The 16855-nt window shown below is 40.0% G+C and overlaps 1 protein-coding gene across 11 annotated transcripts in view; it reads left to right on the forward strand.

Moving 5' to 3' along the window:
• Nucleotides 1-495: 495 nt before the first annotated feature.
• SUCO (SUN domain containing ossification factor) overlaps nt 496-16855 on the forward strand; it is a 40318-nt gene continuing 23958 nt past the window's right edge. For 4 of the 11 annotated variants that reach the window (XM_030494293.1, XM_030494298.1, XM_030494297.1 and 1 more), the window contains exons 1-4: nt 506-728; nt 12723-12831; nt 15208-15309; nt 16625-16770. In XM_030494293.1, the coding sequence (XP_030350153.1) occupies nt 664-728; nt 12723-12831; nt 15208-15309; nt 16625-16770 (422 nt within the window). In that variant the 5' untranslated portion in view covers nt 506-663. Of the gene's footprint in view, nt 729-12722; nt 12832-15207; nt 15310-16624; nt 16771-16855 lie in introns of all 11 variants that reach the window. The other 7 variants (XM_030494290.1, XM_030494296.1, XM_030494300.1 and 4 more) reach the window with 4 other exon arrangements.

Here is a 16855-nt window from a genome sequence, read left to right on the forward strand (position 1 = left end):
CGCTGGGGGCCTCAAGTGACACCAATCAGCGCTCGGCTCTGCGGGGCAGCCCGCGGAGAAGCCTGATTTAAAAAATACATTTTAAAGAACTCTCATGTCGGAAAGCCGTTGCTTAAAACGTCCCTCGCACTGGCAGTAATGACGGTCCTCGCGCGCACCGCGGCCTCAGGCTTTGCTGTCAGCCGTCATTTATTATTATGGCCGTTTTCCTTTAAGATCCTGTTTGACGCAGACACCTCACGGGGGTCCTTGGGAGGGCGGGGAAAGGGAAGGCGGCTCTCTTCATTCGCCGCCGCGCTGGGGCGGAGAAGCCAATCCCCGCCGGCAACCGGGGTTTGGGGGGCGTGGCCACCCCAGGCGCGCAGGCCATTGGTGGCGGCGGAGCGAGGGGGCGTGGCGACACGTCGTGGAGGGTGACGCGTATCCTTCCAGCTCAGCGCGTGAAGGGATAAGGGGCGGGGGGAGGAGCCCGGTCCGGCGGGCAGTAACGGCTGCACTCGCTCGTGCTGCCGTGCGTCGCATTTGCGTCGCGCGGGGGAGGGGCCGCCCCAACGGTCGTTCCTTCTCAGCGGCCGCCGCCGCCGCTCGCGCTTCTCCCGCGGCCCCTCTGCCGGGGAGGATGCGCCGCCTCTTCCCGGCCGCGGCAGGTAGACGGGGGAGACGATGAGGGAGCCGCCCCGCCGGCTCCTGGCCCTGGGCTCCTGCCTCTTCCTCTGCGCCCTGCTCTGGTGAGTCCCGGCCGCGCCGCGGGCCCTCGCCCTCACGGCGGGGAGGCTCCTTCGAGGCCTCCCGGGGCGAGGGTGTCCTGCTCGGAGCTCCCGGAGAGGAGAGCAGTGGCGGACCCCGCCGCCGGGCCTGCCTGCAGCCTTGCCTCTGCCGCCTTTTGCCGGCAGCCCGGGGACCCCGGTGCGCTCGCGCTGCCCAGCCTGGGGAGCCTTTCTCTGCCCGGCTCGGGCGGGGAGAGTGCCCTGGTCGGGATGCTGAGGGCTCATGGCCGGGGACGCGCGGGGCGGGAGGTGGAAGTGGAGATGGTGCCACTGAGGAAAGGAGGGTGCTTCCTCTTGGAAAAACAAGAACGCGTTCAGGTGCTGGCAGCACGTGGTGTTGCGTTAGGGAAAAGGCAGGTGACAGCTTTTGGGAGGGTTAGTCCTGAGGATGTGTATGATGGTCTTGTGCTGTGCTGGTGAAAACAAGTGCTGTCAGTGGTGGAGTTCGTCCTCAAATATCAGGGGTTCAGAGTTACTCCGCATGCTTCTGTATGAGTATTTTGTTGCCACTGTGCTTTTAACTGGATGACTTCCTTGCTTTTCCAATTTCAGGCCAAACTCTGGCTGTGTTCTCTTAAAGATCATGGTGCCTTAGTCTTGAAACTGATTTTGTGCGACTGGCTGGAGTCATGTTATGTTAAAGCCAGTGAGTCTTTTCATTTTTGCTTTAGTCATGTATTTGAGTATTTTTCATAGTGATTACCTTAGCTATACCTTGTGCCAGCATCTTCTGTTTACTTTGTTTTCAAACTGCCTTTAAAGATTACATTTGTTACAACACAAATATTAGGAGAATATATTTCTGAAATGTAAGTTGTAAGCATCTTAAACTTTGACCTCCTTTGAACACTGACTCACTGTTTGAGAAATACTAGCCAGTTTGAACAGCAAACTGCAAATACGGAAAACTGAACAGCAGTAGTTGCTAGAGATAATTGTGTGCCCGGTATAGTACTTTAATACATTTCCTATAAATTTTTTAAATAGTCTATTAAAAAAAAAGAAAAAAAAGGAAATAGTCTTTAAGGTTTGGGTTGTTTTACAGTTGATTCTGGTTGGATGAAGAAGGGGGAGCTCAGATATCTCTTTGTACAAAATCAGTTGCAAATCAGGTGCTGACTCTTGCATTACTGGGTTCAGACAGTCCTGGAGCGAATTAGGTTCGTGTCATCACATTTTTTTTTTTTTAGGAGACAAAACAGTGAGTCTGAAAAGTGCTTGAAAACTCTGTTGCCGTCTTTCTGTTTAGAAAAATTTTAGTCGAACCTGTATGACTAGGAGCTTTTTTAAGTGAGCTGTGAACCTGTCTGTAGACAGCTTTTATTTAACTTGTTGGACAACCGAGTTTCTTCTTATGAAAGATTCTACTTGTATAGTTGGGATTCTTATTAGGAAAGCAGTTCTTTTTCTTTCTGTGTCTTGAAGGCAGATAATCTGTTCCTGCCTCGAGGTAATTTGTAGATGAACGTGTTCTCAGCTTAATGATAGATAGTGGTCAGAGTAATTTTTTTGTTACTGTGTTCTTAGTCTGCTGTTTTAATGGAATTGTTCAGCTAAAGAAAAAGTTCAGGCACCTATTCTGTATTGATAAAGGAATAACATATTCAACTAACTCGTTGAAATAACATAGAGATGGTTCTTTAGAGCACTGTATTAACTGATTTGAGAGCTTGCACTAGAGTATCCCAAACCTTTTACTATTTAAAAAAAAGTTCAGCTTGTGTGTTCACCCTGCTCACTCTGGCTGCTTTTGATTAAAGAGCCAATAGATCTTGGGAGCAGTACAAACTCTAGTTGCTTAGTCTGGTGTCCAAATATAAATTCACATTAGAGAGTTTAAAATCCTCTGTCTGCAGGATGGGATTGTGACATGCTTTAATTTCAGTAGCCATGTCAGAGTTGTAGTTGGAAAGTCTTGAAATCTATTAATTCCAGCATTGTTGCTGGACTGTGTGGCATGATAAGTTGTGATGTATTTAACTTTTCCTTTCCTAAAAAGAAAACCAGCAACTTGGTTCATATAAGCAGTTAAGAATCTTTAAATAGTAAATGGAGGCTTTGTGTTATAAATATTGGCATGCGGGACAAACGTTTACATTTCAAGACAACTCAATTTAAAAAGTCATCTTCAAAGGAGTTAATAGTGGTAGGAGAGAAGTGCTTTTACACATGAAACTAGTGGTCAACAGACGGGTAAGTTAGAAGCAAAAATGCAGGGAAACCAGAATTGTTGAAAGAACACTCTTGGGGCTCTTCGGACTCTTACTTTATTGTGATTTTTTTTTTTTTTTTTTAACCTGGGCTTTGTTTCATTTCTGGGCAGGTGGTTGCTTCTTTCTTTGATAAAACTAAGCTTAAAATAGGAATTTCTTAAAATCTCTCATCATGCATTTTAGAGGTTGCCTAAAGAAGTTGGTCCAATGGAGAAATACCAGTGTGTAAAAATCAAGCGTGTGTGTGTGTAACATTGATTTGACTGTTTTTAAACAGTTTCCAGTTAAAAAAACAAACAAACAAACAAACCTCATCCTTTTAGTTAAAAATGTGACTGTGTATTACAAAACTTAAAAAATCCCAGAACCTTGAGTTTGGGGATTTGTTAACCGATGTCTTTTCAATAAAGGCAATATGCTTTTTGGGAGTACGGGACCAGAGAGTTACTGGTACTTGAGGCTTTCTGAAGCTACAGTTCTCTGACAAACCTAGGAGCCAGCAAGGTTGTTCCAAGTAGTTCAAAAGAGCAGGATGGCTGCATGGCTTTAGAGAAATACTTTGGATGGAGGTAAGGCTTAGATGTAGTGCTCTAAAAATAATACTCATCTGTGCAGACTGGAGCTTTGACTGTGCATGAGAAATAACTCCTCTTGTCCTGAATTTACAGAGATGGCTTTATGCTTCAGTTAATCCCTTTGTGTGGATCATATAATACAAAAAATACTTTTAAAACTCGTAATGCTTTGTAGTTTGCCAATATACAGAGCTGAGTAAGTAGAACAGGTTTAGAAGCTTATAGAGATACTAGTACTATCTGAATTGAGACTAGCTGTGACAGTTGTTTGAAGCATAACCTGTATAAATTGTTCTGACATCAGCTTTTGCTTGCCATAAGCTGCACTTTCAAAGTGTTAGCGATGAATTTTGTAAAGAAATCATGCATACAATAATCTGTCTTTCTGATTCATTCTATCCCAGAAAGTGCTTTGCGCATCCTTGTCTACGTAGCTTTTATGAATTCTTTTATCCTCAGTTTTACAACTGTGCATAAAAGAAAGATAGGTATATGTGCATGTGCACACTAGGATGCTTTAGTTGTCATTACACTGTGAGTGCTCTGCATCAGTAAAGCACGGCTTGTATCAAAGTGGCTGAGCAGCAAGATGTGCTGTTCCTGATGGAAAACCCCTGGTCTAGTACCTCTGACTTTGAAATCTGTAATGAGTATACCCTGAAAGTTGCGAAGGTCAGATTGGGTCAGCGGCATGGCCAGGAATAAAGCCCAGATACAGCTGCGTTGGAAGGGGGCAGATTTTGGTATTGCTTTGTATTTCTACCTGTTCATGTGAAGATTTATCTGAATTTTAAGGAGATAAACTGTTTCTGGTTTTGCTTTGTGTTACAATCTTCTACAGTTTTGAAGGTGTGTTTGTTGAAAGCTTCTGCAATGCAAGAGGAGCTCTGAAAAAAGCAGTGCTATGTTGGCATTGTGATAACATCACTAGTGTTTATTTTGCCGCTCCTATCCTGGACAGGCAAAAGCCTTGCAAGCTGGATTAGAGATCACAAAAGTAAAGGGTTTGCTAATGGAAAATTTATTTGCTCTATTACTGACTTCTGGCTTAAACCTTAAGCTTGCATCTGTTAATAACAAAGGTGTTGAGTGATAGAGTTGGGGCATGAGAGGCTTGTGTGCCAGTGTAACATGCCTCTTATCACAGAAATCCTCTTTTCAGCAGAGTATAATGTTTGCAGGAGAGTGCCCTGATGGTATGGATAGACCTGCTACTGTAACTTGTTAGTAATGGGGCTGAGAATTTTATATGGTGATTCTCCTCTTGCGTAGTTTCTTGAATCTTTTCTGAAGGCTGATACTAAATGCACACACATGGTGCTTATTTTTATGGCAGAACAGAGTAATGTGATTTAGGCACTGTTCATATAAACTTTTGTTTCAGGCATCTGATTTCAGAATTAGAACAATGTTCTTAGATATGGAGTATCTTGTTTGGAAGTGTCTTGTTTGGAAGCTGTGTAGTTAAGGTTGAGACAAAGGCTGCACTGGAAGTCTTGGACTCAAATTTGAATATGCCTAGCTTGTATCCTGCTCAAGTTAAAGGTGTTATATGCAAGCAGGGGCTCTGGTGTCTTATGCAAAACAAATGCTCGGCTCAGTTATTGAATATTTATCTTCTAAAATTATCTGAAAATCAGTGTTTTCATGCAGTGTCTTCTGAAAGATTTGTCCTAGAAACTTCATATTTGTTTGTTTGTTATGCAAGTAGTGTACTAAAGTGGCATGTGCCACCTCATGAGGTTGCTGTGTTGATGCACAAGACTCTGCCTGTTGCAATGAAGTGTGCCCCACTTATGCACTTAATTTCAACTTTTTCTGAAACGTTTTTCTATAACCTGTTGTTTGTTCTTTTCCACTTTAATCTTAGCACTGTATTTTATAGAACACTTCTTGGCTTTTCTGCTTTTCCTGTTTTCAGATTTCTTTACTGATCTAGCCTTTGATAAATGCTGCTTTCAAAGGCAGGTTGTGCAACATCTTTTGAAGTCAACAGCTGGAGGTGCAACAGCCCTCTGCCTGAAGAGGGTGTTATTTCTGTGCATGAAAACTTTTGGCTGAGAACACGGTAACAGAACTGCAAGTCTAAAGACTTTTCTTGTAATTCTCAGTGAAAATACTGAGCTGTTACAACAGACTGATCCCAAAGCTAGTGTGAAGAACTGCTGCTGGGTGAGTGAAAATGTTGGTATAGAGATGACTTCAACTGGATTGGAATATCAGTAAAAGGTTCCAGCAGTTCAAAATTAGCTTGGATGCTCAAAGAAACCTTCTTGGCTTGACTGAGTTTTGGAATGGCAATCAAGATATTTTTGAAATCCTTTAAAGGTAAGATGCCTATTAAAAATACATTACAAAATGCCTGGGAGTTAGCTGATAGCAGCTTTAGAATGATCTAGGGCAAAATTCATGTTGCTAAGTTTATGCTGACATTCCACTCCGTGGTGCTGTGTTAAGCTGTGTTGCACTCACAGGGGGCTTTTTACATGGGGAGTTGGTGCAGAGCAGCTGATGATGATTCTGAGCCTGCTGTTGCAGTATTGTGGCTGTGTAGATAAGCTCATGAATTTAAGCAATGAGGGAAATCTTCAAAGGTGTCTAAGTCAGACATTACTAAAGACTCTAAAATCCTTAAAGTTTAATCACAGTTCATAGTTATTCTACTATTTTCCTGTAGTCTTTGTGGTTAGTGTCAGGTTTTACTGTGTTTTTCCAGAATGTGTTCTTTTCCCAAAACTCTAGCATTAAAGATAACTAGAGCCTGACAATGCAGGGAGATTCTCATAAGCTGTGATCTTCAGTGCAGTATTACAGAAGCCTGTTACCAAGAACCACTAGGAACTTTGAATCACTTTGAGTACTTCCAGATGGACACCTTTCGAGGGTTAGGGTTTGTGATTTTTGTCTGTGATTTCTGAAATAGACTACCTGGATACTCCATTCAAGAAAGAAGAGGTATGTGTTTCAGTGTTACTTTGCAGCTTGCATCTGATATAGGCTGTTGTCTATCATGGGCGCTCTGTCAAAACTATAGAGTTGTGGTGCTGTGAAGGTGGCTATTAAGGTAACAGCCTTTTCTAGGATAGGATGAGGGTAATATTGGTAGCACTATAAGAAAGGCATGAAGAGGTTTTCTACTGTTAGTCTTTGACCTTGATTTCCATTGTTTAACCTAGGAAATGGTGGACAGTTATGAACAATGGTATGTTTTCCCTCTATCTTCTTAAATTTTTTTATCTGAGTATACACTAGCTCAAAGCAAGCTAACTTTCTTTTTCCGCCTTAGAATTGTCCACAGTCTTCAGATGAGGGTTGCAGACAATTATGTGTCTGAGGGTGGGATGCAGGACTACCACTTCAGGCAGTAAATGGGTTAAATCTGATAAAGCGTATGGTGCAACGTAACCTTGTTTTGCAGTCTTTGCATGCTAATGCATTTAAAGTGCTGAAAGCTGTATTTTATCCCAGTGGTTGGAATCATACTGTCTGAAGCTATGGAATTCAGTGGTGTCAGAAGTATCTTTGTGTTGGACTCCTGAATAAGTAACTGTCTATTTTTTGTGTGCCTAATTCCAGTTAGGAGACAGTTTGGTGAGCACATTCTTTGCAAAGAGTGGGAAAGATATTAAAACCCTAAATGAATTGCAAAATACAGTGGATTGGTAGAAGATTTGCAAAAAATCTCCAACTTCAGCTGGTTTGGGGTTGAGTTTTTGTGTGCTGGGTTTGGGGCATTTGTGTCATTTTGGTTGGTTTGTGGGGGCTTTTTTTGCTTGTTTGCTTGGGTTTTGGTTTGGGGTTTTTTTGGGGGTGTGGTTTTTTTTGGTTTTTGGGGTTTTGTTTTTCTTATTTTTTTTTTTTTTCACATGGATAAAGTTAGTGGATAGTGGTAGGAAATGAGATGGTATCAGTTCCTTGCTGGCAGCAGCCTCGATTAGGCTAGATCTGTCGATCTAATTTTCAGCTTTTTCTTTTTCCCCTTAAAGATCCATCATAACTTTTATCTTAGTAATGCATGCTGCTCTTCTGGGGTAATAAATGCTTCTAAATGAATGGTGTGGGGTGTTTGTTGGTTTTTGTTTGTTTTAAAATCAGGATTAAGGAAGATTAATGGTTCTTCACTGCATTTATCAACACTTATTTCCATTTCATATGCAGAAATGAATGTTGTGTCTGGGGAGATTGTACTAAAGCAGTCAGTGCCTTGCAAATAGCTTTTTTTCTTTGACTGAAATAATGCTGCTGTCATAAAAGCCTGGTCTTTGTTTTCCGAGAGATCTACTTTGTTCTGCAGACCTTCTTAAATGCAAGTCCCTCTTGCTGAACTGTTCTGAGAGAAATATTGATTCCATTAAGTTACTGGGGAGAGGGTGAGGGTTTCCTCCTTTCTGCTGCATTAGCAGTGGCTGGAGGGCAGTTTACTGCTGACTGGAGAGATTGGTTGTGGGTCTGCTGAGCTCCTTGTTTATACAGAGCCTTTCTTCTCTTTGACAGCCTAGTGACAGTAGTCACAGGTCTGTAGCACTTGTTCAAAGCAAGAGATATTTTTCTGACTTCCTTGTTCTTTCACAACTTCTCTAATTTTTTACATGATTAATCAGAAATAACTTATGCTGTAATTGTGAAGCTTCAACCAACATATGGGTGCCTCTCTGCCATTCATAGGCTTGCTCTGTTGTCCCTCTGCTCCCTAAGTCCAAACCCCACCCTCCTTCTCTTGCACAGGCCTGTTCTGAACTGATCCTATGAATATTTTCACTAGATAAGTGTCATGTGGCCGGGATGGTGACATCTTCATTCTCTCTTAGCTGTTGGCCACTGGTGCATCTGCACCTGTTGGTAATACAACCCTCTGAGAGGTGCAAAAAGTGTCAGTAATCGTCCTGCAGAGAGACTGTCCCCTGTGTGTTCAAGAGGGGCTTGGTAATCAGTATGCTGGTGGTAGCTTCCTCTTTACTTTCCCTTTGCTTGAAATTACTCTCTCACAGCTGTCAACTGTAAACTGTTTTGAACTGTTTCACTCTAGTGCCCAGATATAGGTCTTGTTTGGGAAGAGTTTAAGAAAACTCTTGAATTGTTTAGTGAACAAGTGTGTTTGAACTGAATATTTTGTGTGCCTGTTTGTGTATGAAGTCTTTGGAACGGAAAGCTTAAGCTGTTTTTCTCTGGGAAGGTCAAATCGTAGAACAAATCTTACCTCTAATTTGAATTTTTGTCAGCTGTAACTTGTATGATAATTTTTTTCTTGCCACTTGTTTACTTTCTACTCGATTTTTATGCTTGTCAAACCAGTTATCAATAGCTTCACTATCTCTGATAGTCTTCTGCGGCCTCCTTCATAATTACTGAAGAGTTTGAGCCAAATCGGAACTGGACAGTCTTTCACAAGAAACCTACATTGCAATTTCAAAACCACCTGCACTTTTGAATTTCAGTGTGTTCTTTCTCAAAAGCCTAAAAGCCGTCAGTAGACCATAGCAATTCGTGCAGCAATAAGTGTGTGTTACCATTCAGATAGGGGTGAGCAGACTGTCTGCTTCAGTAGAGAACCACAGTATGTGCCTGCCCTGTGAAGAGTAAAGATTCCTCCCTATGTTTCTGTCTGGGCTTGCACCTTTTGCTTTTGTGCATATCAAGCTGAAGAATTCATGATGTGTTAGAGAAAATAGCATTACTGGTGATACTAAAAGACTTGTTCATGCTTAAGTTTCTTTGTTCTACATGAGGTTTAATAGCAGCTGCTATTTTGAGTCATACTTAAGAAAAACTGAACTATTGAAAACTTCTGTATCCATGTAAGTCACTAACTGTTGGTTACATGTTTGGAACACTCTCTTGAAGTATCTATGCTGTTACAACATTACCTTGTACCTGAGACAGTATATCTAGTGACTAATTTCCAGTACTGTTTGGGGCATTAGATCTGCTTGCTCGCTTTCAAGTCAGCATTAAAATACTACTCTTTTGTCATGAGAAAGGTAAGGATGTATTAATATCTACACATACAGAAGCTGCTGTGCTTTCACTGAACATAGGATCATAGGAGGTTGGAAGGGACCTTAAAGATCAACTAGTTCCAAACACCCTGCCATGGGAAGCGACACCTTCCTCTAGACCAGGTTGCCCAAAGCCTCATCCAGCCTGTCCTTGGCATATTGTACAAGTTTGCTAAACTCAAGGGGAATTCTATTCTCTGTAAATTAATACTTAGGTTTTTGTTTGTTGTCTTTCTGCGTATAGGGAAATATTTAACAGAGGTGCTGTGCTGTTTGGCAATTTTCTTTTATTATGGGCTATATAATTTGTCAGCCTGTGGCTAAAAAAAAAAAAAAATCAAACCTGTTGAAAATGCAGAATGCTGAAGAAGAAAAAAGAGTTGCAGTGTCCTGATAATGTGATTAATTTGGCTTCTCACACAATGACTGGTCTCATGTGGCCTTGCCTACTGTGGCTTTGTGTTCTTAATGCTTTGTCAGAGCTTGATGGCAGCAGTTGAATGATACATCCTGCCTGCTGCATCCTCTGTTGCAGTAGGGCTCAGGTTTTCCTGTGGGTGAATGCATGTACAAAATGAATTTTCAGTCCCTTCACTTGCTTAGAGGGCTCTTGGTAGACAAGGCATCATGTTTGAGTTGGAGAGTATACACAGGAGAATTTCTGGAAATAAGCAAATTGCATATTGGACATGGGTTATGTTGGAATAGCTTAAATCTATGAGATATTAAACTGTATTCTTCTAAAAGCTGCATTCATGCTCTAATAAAGTATGATTAGTTGTGTTAGAATATCAGTATATTAAGGCAAGAAATGTATGCGTTTTGTGCTAAGTGCTTTTCCTGACTGCAAGTGCTAAAGTAGTTATTAACAAGGTTGTGAAAATACTCCTTGTTTTAAAATGCTGATTTACAGCCAATTGTATCTTTCCTTCTCTACATTAAGGGACTTACTGTTCTTTACAGCTTACTAAAGATCACCCCCTTAGTGTAAGTGAAATAGGAGATAACGTATTTGTGTGTATCATAAAAGGGTGGAATGAGCTACAGTATGTTCTGTATAATTTTTGATCTTCTCTGTTTTTATGAAGAACCAGGGAGTTGTCATAGCTGGAAGAAGAGACCAGAGGTATTGAGCATAAGAGCATACACTTAAGAGCAGTGCTAACACTCCCTACTGGTGTGGGTGGAAGAGGAGCAATAGGTTTATATCCCTACAGCAAAATAAGAGTGTAAGACAACTTCTTCATGAAGTGATTGAAACCACTTTTCAGAAAAATACGTTACTCAAAGTATTTGCATAACTGATTTTTCCAAGTGAGAACTAGGAAGTAACACCTGAAAAACTTCATTCAGTCTCTTAAATGTACATGTCGTACTTAGGATAAGACAGAGGTTCTGTTGAAAACTTAATGCAAACAACTGACTACATGATGGGATGGGAATTTTAAGATGTGTGAGAATGCATACACCTCATTTGCAACTTAACTGAGGTGTGAGACTTTGGACCCGCTACAATAGGTGGTTATAAATGTTTTTATAACCTTATGTTCAGTGCTTTAGTTTACAGTAACGAGCTGCTTCTGCTTGACTTGCGGGCTTTCATTTAGTTTAGAGGAAAGCTGTTACCTCTAAGAGGAATTAGTGAGGTATAGTGGTGCTGAGACATACGTGGGACACCTTATTTGCCCATCTCCAGAATATGATGTCAGATCCCACAAGTTCCTTGTCTGCCACTGTCTTCTGCTCTTCTGGTAGTTAAGAGACCTGGATTTAGAGTCACTAGCACCTTGCTAACACTCCCTGCTGGTGTGGGTGGAAGAGGAGCAATAGGTGTATCTCCCTACAACAAATGCCCAATTTGGTGATTGCCTGCAACTTGGAGAAGTACTGCTCCCTCTGTGTGTGTGTGTGTGCATGGAACTGTTTCAAATTTAGTACCACTTTAGTGGTCTGTTGTGGAATCTATGCTGCATATACTTCCCACTAAAGGTGATCTTCAAGTTTTTAAGACAGGTGGTCATTCAAATTCTAAACACTAGAATGATCGAGTTGTGTAAGCCAATCCCGACCTTATATTCTTACTATTATGACTGTTAAAGCTGTGTTTTAGTTTTTTAAAACTTGTCAGAAGGTTGCTGTATCCACAATTTCTTGTATGCTTATATATCTGTTTCCTCTTGGGAGGAGGGGGACCTTTTTTTAGGGTTCAGAGGAACATTTGTGGGAATTCACACAGGGTCATACTGATCAGCTGGATGTCATGTAAACAGTATTTCCTGGAAAAATGTTTGGCTTTAAAGTGGCAGGTGACTCTGATGTTCAAGTATTGTTGAAAACTCCACTTAAAGCTCAATTTGCATAGCATTTTGCAGGACTTAATTTGAAGTCTGCATGAAGATCTTTTCTGGCCTTTGGGCCTCCAAACCCAGTGCTTTGCTGTACAGATGTTATCTAGGATGTAAAGGGGCCACGCACTCTAAGCAACAAAAGGTGATGTTCTTGTGCATTTGTATAGATGTTGGCTGCTTTTCTATGAGCATAAATCAATTTCTACTGAGAAGCAAAACTGTTCAGAGCTGAAAGTACAAACAGATCTCTGTGGAGGTTGTAGCAAAGCAACCACCTGGTTTACCATTTGTATCTACATTCTCATTGGGTTTTGCATGGGCCTCTTGTTTAATATACTTGTTTTCTCTAATTAAATGTGCTTGATGCTGACCTACGAGATTTTTCAGGTATCATCTGTACAGGGAAATAAGGAACTTTATTTTTTTTAATCTGTGGCTTTAGTTTTTGCTAAAGACACCCTATTGCTAGGCAAAAGATACGATTGATTCATATTCTTCCTAACTTGCAATAACTTAACTAATTTGTGTCAGCTTCCATTTTGTGACCTGGTATCACCCCAGGAATTGTTTTGCTGATACTTTTGTCTTTTGGAAGTAGTAAATTTACAGTGTGTTTTCTGTTTCTGATTTCTTAAAGTTGAGTCCTCCAATAGTTTTGATAAATGAGTATCTATGAACTGTTTAGCATATTTTTATTTTTTTAGGCGCCTCATGGGAACAACTGAAAAAAGGATGAGGGAGACAATGCTGAGGGAATTTCAAAATACTGTTTATTCATTTTAGATCAAGACTTTGACTGTGATGTTTTTTTGTTTTTAAATAGGCTTCCTGTTTGCAATGTCTTTTGTAAAGACAGTCTTTCATCGGCAGTGCAATATACTTCAAGTGATGCTTGTGCCCTGGCAAATGATGATGAAAATGTCCAGGAAAAGGTATGCTGAGTAAAACGTGTTACTTAGCTGCTCAGTCTGATTTGATATTAAATAATAAAAAAATATTCATACACTTTAATTCATAGGGTCTTCTTTGCCAGAATCTTTAATATACTCAGTTGTTCTGTGAACCATGCTGTTACTGTCCCAAGATTTTGTTTTTCTTCATGTTTTTTGCAGTTATGTGACAATACAGCTGGACAGTTGGTGGGGGGGAGGGGGTGTGTGTGAGAACAAATAGTAAAGCTAATAATAGTGGGTCAGTTTTTATTTGGGTGCCAGATGTTAGAAGTCGTTATCAGGGATATGTGTATGTGGCTCTATAGAGTCACTGACAAGAGGTGATGGCCTGCATAGGTCTAGGCCACAGTATGCCACTTGCACCTGTGTTGTGTTAAAAGCCCAGTGTGCAAATGATTGATATCCTAAATAGAAGATTTAAGATTAAGTGTTTTAAGTCAGTATTTATCATCTGGTTTTCCTCCTATTTAAAAAATCACAAAGCTAAAACACATGAAATGCTAGAAAGCAAGATTCTGTCCCTTATTTGTATTACTCAGCACTTTAGGTTAAATTGAGTGTAATTGTCCCACCCTGACTAGCTCATCACAAGTTTCTGCATATTATGATTTCATAGTGAGGTCCCAGGCTCACTATGAGTCATATCAGAGAGTCATGGTAATTTCATTCATTTACTTACACAGGTAATGAATCAGTCCTATGATAAGCATGGGTAATATTCGTGTTACTGGTCTTCCCATTTCCTTCATCAGTCAGTAGTAGTGCTAATCATGGTCCTCATTCCAAGAAGGCTTTTATATGCCACATCAAACCTGGAAAATGTGTGTTGAGTATTCTAGTTGACTTGGGTGGAGAGCTGCCTGACCAGAAAAAAAGTACTTTAAATAGTGTATTTCACCATCTGAAACATTTCAGTATCTAGGGCAGCTGTATTTTTTTGCCAGCTTGTTCAGCCATATAGCATTCAGTACTATTCCTCTGGCTGCCTGAAAAATGTCCTGCTCAAATTTAATGGCTGATGTAACAAAACTGGGAAGATCAAGTAAGCTTTGAGACTGGGAAGCCACTGGCGTATGTTTTCTACTTTTTTATCACATTATTCCCTTTATTCTATTAACTTGCCTGCATTGTTAAGCAGACTTCTGAATTTAAACCCAAAGATATGAAAGCTCATACATTATGCTGTACTTTTTACTTATTAAAGAAAAGTCTCTTGGGGGCATTAAAAGTTTTAAGCATGTGTGTATTACTCCTAACTAAGCTGCCAGAGTTGTCCTGCTCAAAAAGAGCAGTCTTGCAGCCCTTGATCAGTTTTCCTTAGATCATTTGTCTCTTCAAGGCATTGATGCTATTTAATCTTGGGGGCTAGCATAAGAGCTAATAATATTTGGGGAAAAACGTTGCTTGGCTGTTGTCACTAAGATTTGCCACCTCAAATTTATAGTTCCTATTCTTCCAGTGTATGCCTTAGTCTCTCAAATGAAAATGATCATGTAATCTTGTGTAGCATATCAGTCTGTTTTGGATCTGAACTTCCAGTATTTGACCAAAGGGTTTTAGATAGCCCATAGAAAATGAGGGGTGTGTAAATTTCTGCCAGATTTCTTGCTGTATCTTAAAGTATTGCTCAAAAATGTGTGTTGTAGTCACAACTTTTAAAAAAAAAAAAAGTTTGAGTGGCAAGTAAATTCTTATTAGTTCTACAGTCTGGTGGCTTTAGAACTTTTTTTTTCTCAAGTCTGTATTCTTTTGTTTTACTTTGTGAATTCACTGCACTTGATTGTAAATCTTTATTTATAAAAGAGAAAGTTGCTTCGGAAGATTACAGCAGGCTTGTAAATTATTATAGTTTTGCTGACAAGATTGCTGTAACTGAGATGTGCCAAGCGTTGTTTTTTAATGGTTGTCTGTTGCAAGTCATTTTAGGATTATCCCTCTCTCCCCACTTTTTGGGCTGCCAGGAGATATGGAGGGTTTGTCAACATGGGAAGTCACTACAGAATGATTAATTTTCCTTAGCACGCGCTGAACAATTTAAGACAATGCTGAAGCGATCTTTCCTGTGAAGATTTAATGGAATTGTTTTAACTTGCTGTAATCTTTGTTTTAAAGACTGCATGAGATAAAATGACATTTTAAACATTTGTGGGCAGTGGCTCTGAAGATTCATGTAGCTTAACTTCTTGTGGATATTTTGGTGATTGTAATTTTTATTGTTGTATTTTGGTAGTCTATTTTGTAGTTTTTATTGTTGTATTTTGGTAGTGTTACTAAGTCTGTGCCAAAGGTAACTCATCTTACTAGGAGGCATTGTGTTACTGCATGCTTCATGTTGTTTTACCTTTAATATACTAGGGGGAAGAGGCTGGTCCCAGACTGGAGTCTGAGCATGCAGACTCAAGTATGCGGAGTTATGCTACAGAAGAGCTACTTGATGACCTTACAAAATCTGTCCAGGCAAGACTTTTATTTCATTCACTTCAAATGCTTCTTGGATTTCAGTCTTTCATTTTGGTTTTCTCAAGCTCATAGTAACAATCTATCACATTTCACTTGCACCAGGGTTGCTGCTAGACTCATGTTTCCAGTGAAGGAGAAAACGTATGAGCTAACAGATCTTGCATTTCCCATGTGCATAAATAATAATAAGAGTAACTTAATATTTGTAGATACTGACTAAATAAATCTTTGCAAGGTAAAATTGGATGTTATAGGTATGGGTATCTTTTCATAAAATAAAACATAAAAGCCTTCTAACTGAGGTCTTCTGTAGAGATCAGCCTTGGTGATCATAGCAGTCCATTTTAGCTTTGACCCTTAAGGGTTTCTGTTATTTTCATTTCCTTTGTTAAAATGGAAAAAGGGTTGTGTTTCAGATGAATGTGCTATTGATACCATAAGTCAGTGCTTGGTGTTTAATGTTAGAAAGCCCACTGTTAAAGATTATTTATTTGAGATATTTTTGTTTTGTAGATCACAAGACAACATGCATAGGACATACTTCTGAATATGTCATGCATCGTTTAGACGTGTAATTCTGTAGTAAAACATTCCAGACCTCTTCATGTTTAGTTAGATGACTGGGAGTAATCCAGTCATTGGCAAGAGGGTTTTGTGTAATAGTATTTTCTATTACTGCAGGAGTTAATCTAACCTGTTCCAGTGGTTGTATACTTTTCCAGATCTAGAAAGAATTATTTTGATTGTGCTGTGCAAGAGCTTATGAAAACTGGACCTAGAATATGTAAGACTCAGGACTACTGGGCTCTAGGGATTGATGAGCAATTTACCTCTTTGTTCAGTTACAATGTGGAATAGACTTCTAAATCATTTTGGATCTCCATTGGAGATCCATTGGAGATCATTCCATTGGAGTGATAAAATTGAAAGCCTTCTCCAAAATTAATCTTAGGATGAAAACAGTAAATGTGAGTTTTATTGTAGTGGACCATGCAAATACAACCATATATTTCAGTTACTGAAGTATTCAAGCTTGTTTCTTTGTAGCTGTCTCTTTACAGAAATGCATGGTTGAGGAAGCTGTTGCACATGTCTCCTCCAATTAATATTTTGACACTATTATTGAAGGCTACGGAAGAGTGTTGCAACTATCACAAAGTAGCACTGAATACTGCCTAAGTTTGCGAAGAAAACTTATTTCTGACAGAAATGTGAATTACTGAACTGTTAAAATTCCATACTAGGTGGTTTTGTATAATAGCTTTTCGTATTCAAGTTTTGAAAAAACGTATGTTCATCTATGTTTCCACAGACTACAGAAATGAGTGAAGCAAGACAGCCTGAAGTTGAGACACCACCTTCAGTAGATTTCAATGAAGCTTCATCTAGCATAGTTGCAAGCACTGAAAACACTTCCAGTTCACCTACCTCAGAGATACCTCCAGTCTCACAGCCCGAGTAAGCTTTTTCATTTTATTGTTTTGGTCTTTGAGAGAATATCGCTTACTCTGATGTTGTTAAAGTGTTACATCTTCAGGTTTAG

This window comes from Strigops habroptila, chromosome 8 (assembly GCF_004027225.2).
Source record: "Strigops habroptila isolate Jane chromosome 8, bStrHab1.2.pri, whole genome shotgun sequence".
Lineage (NCBI taxonomy): Eukaryota > Metazoa > Chordata > Aves > Psittaciformes > Psittacidae > Strigops > Strigops habroptila.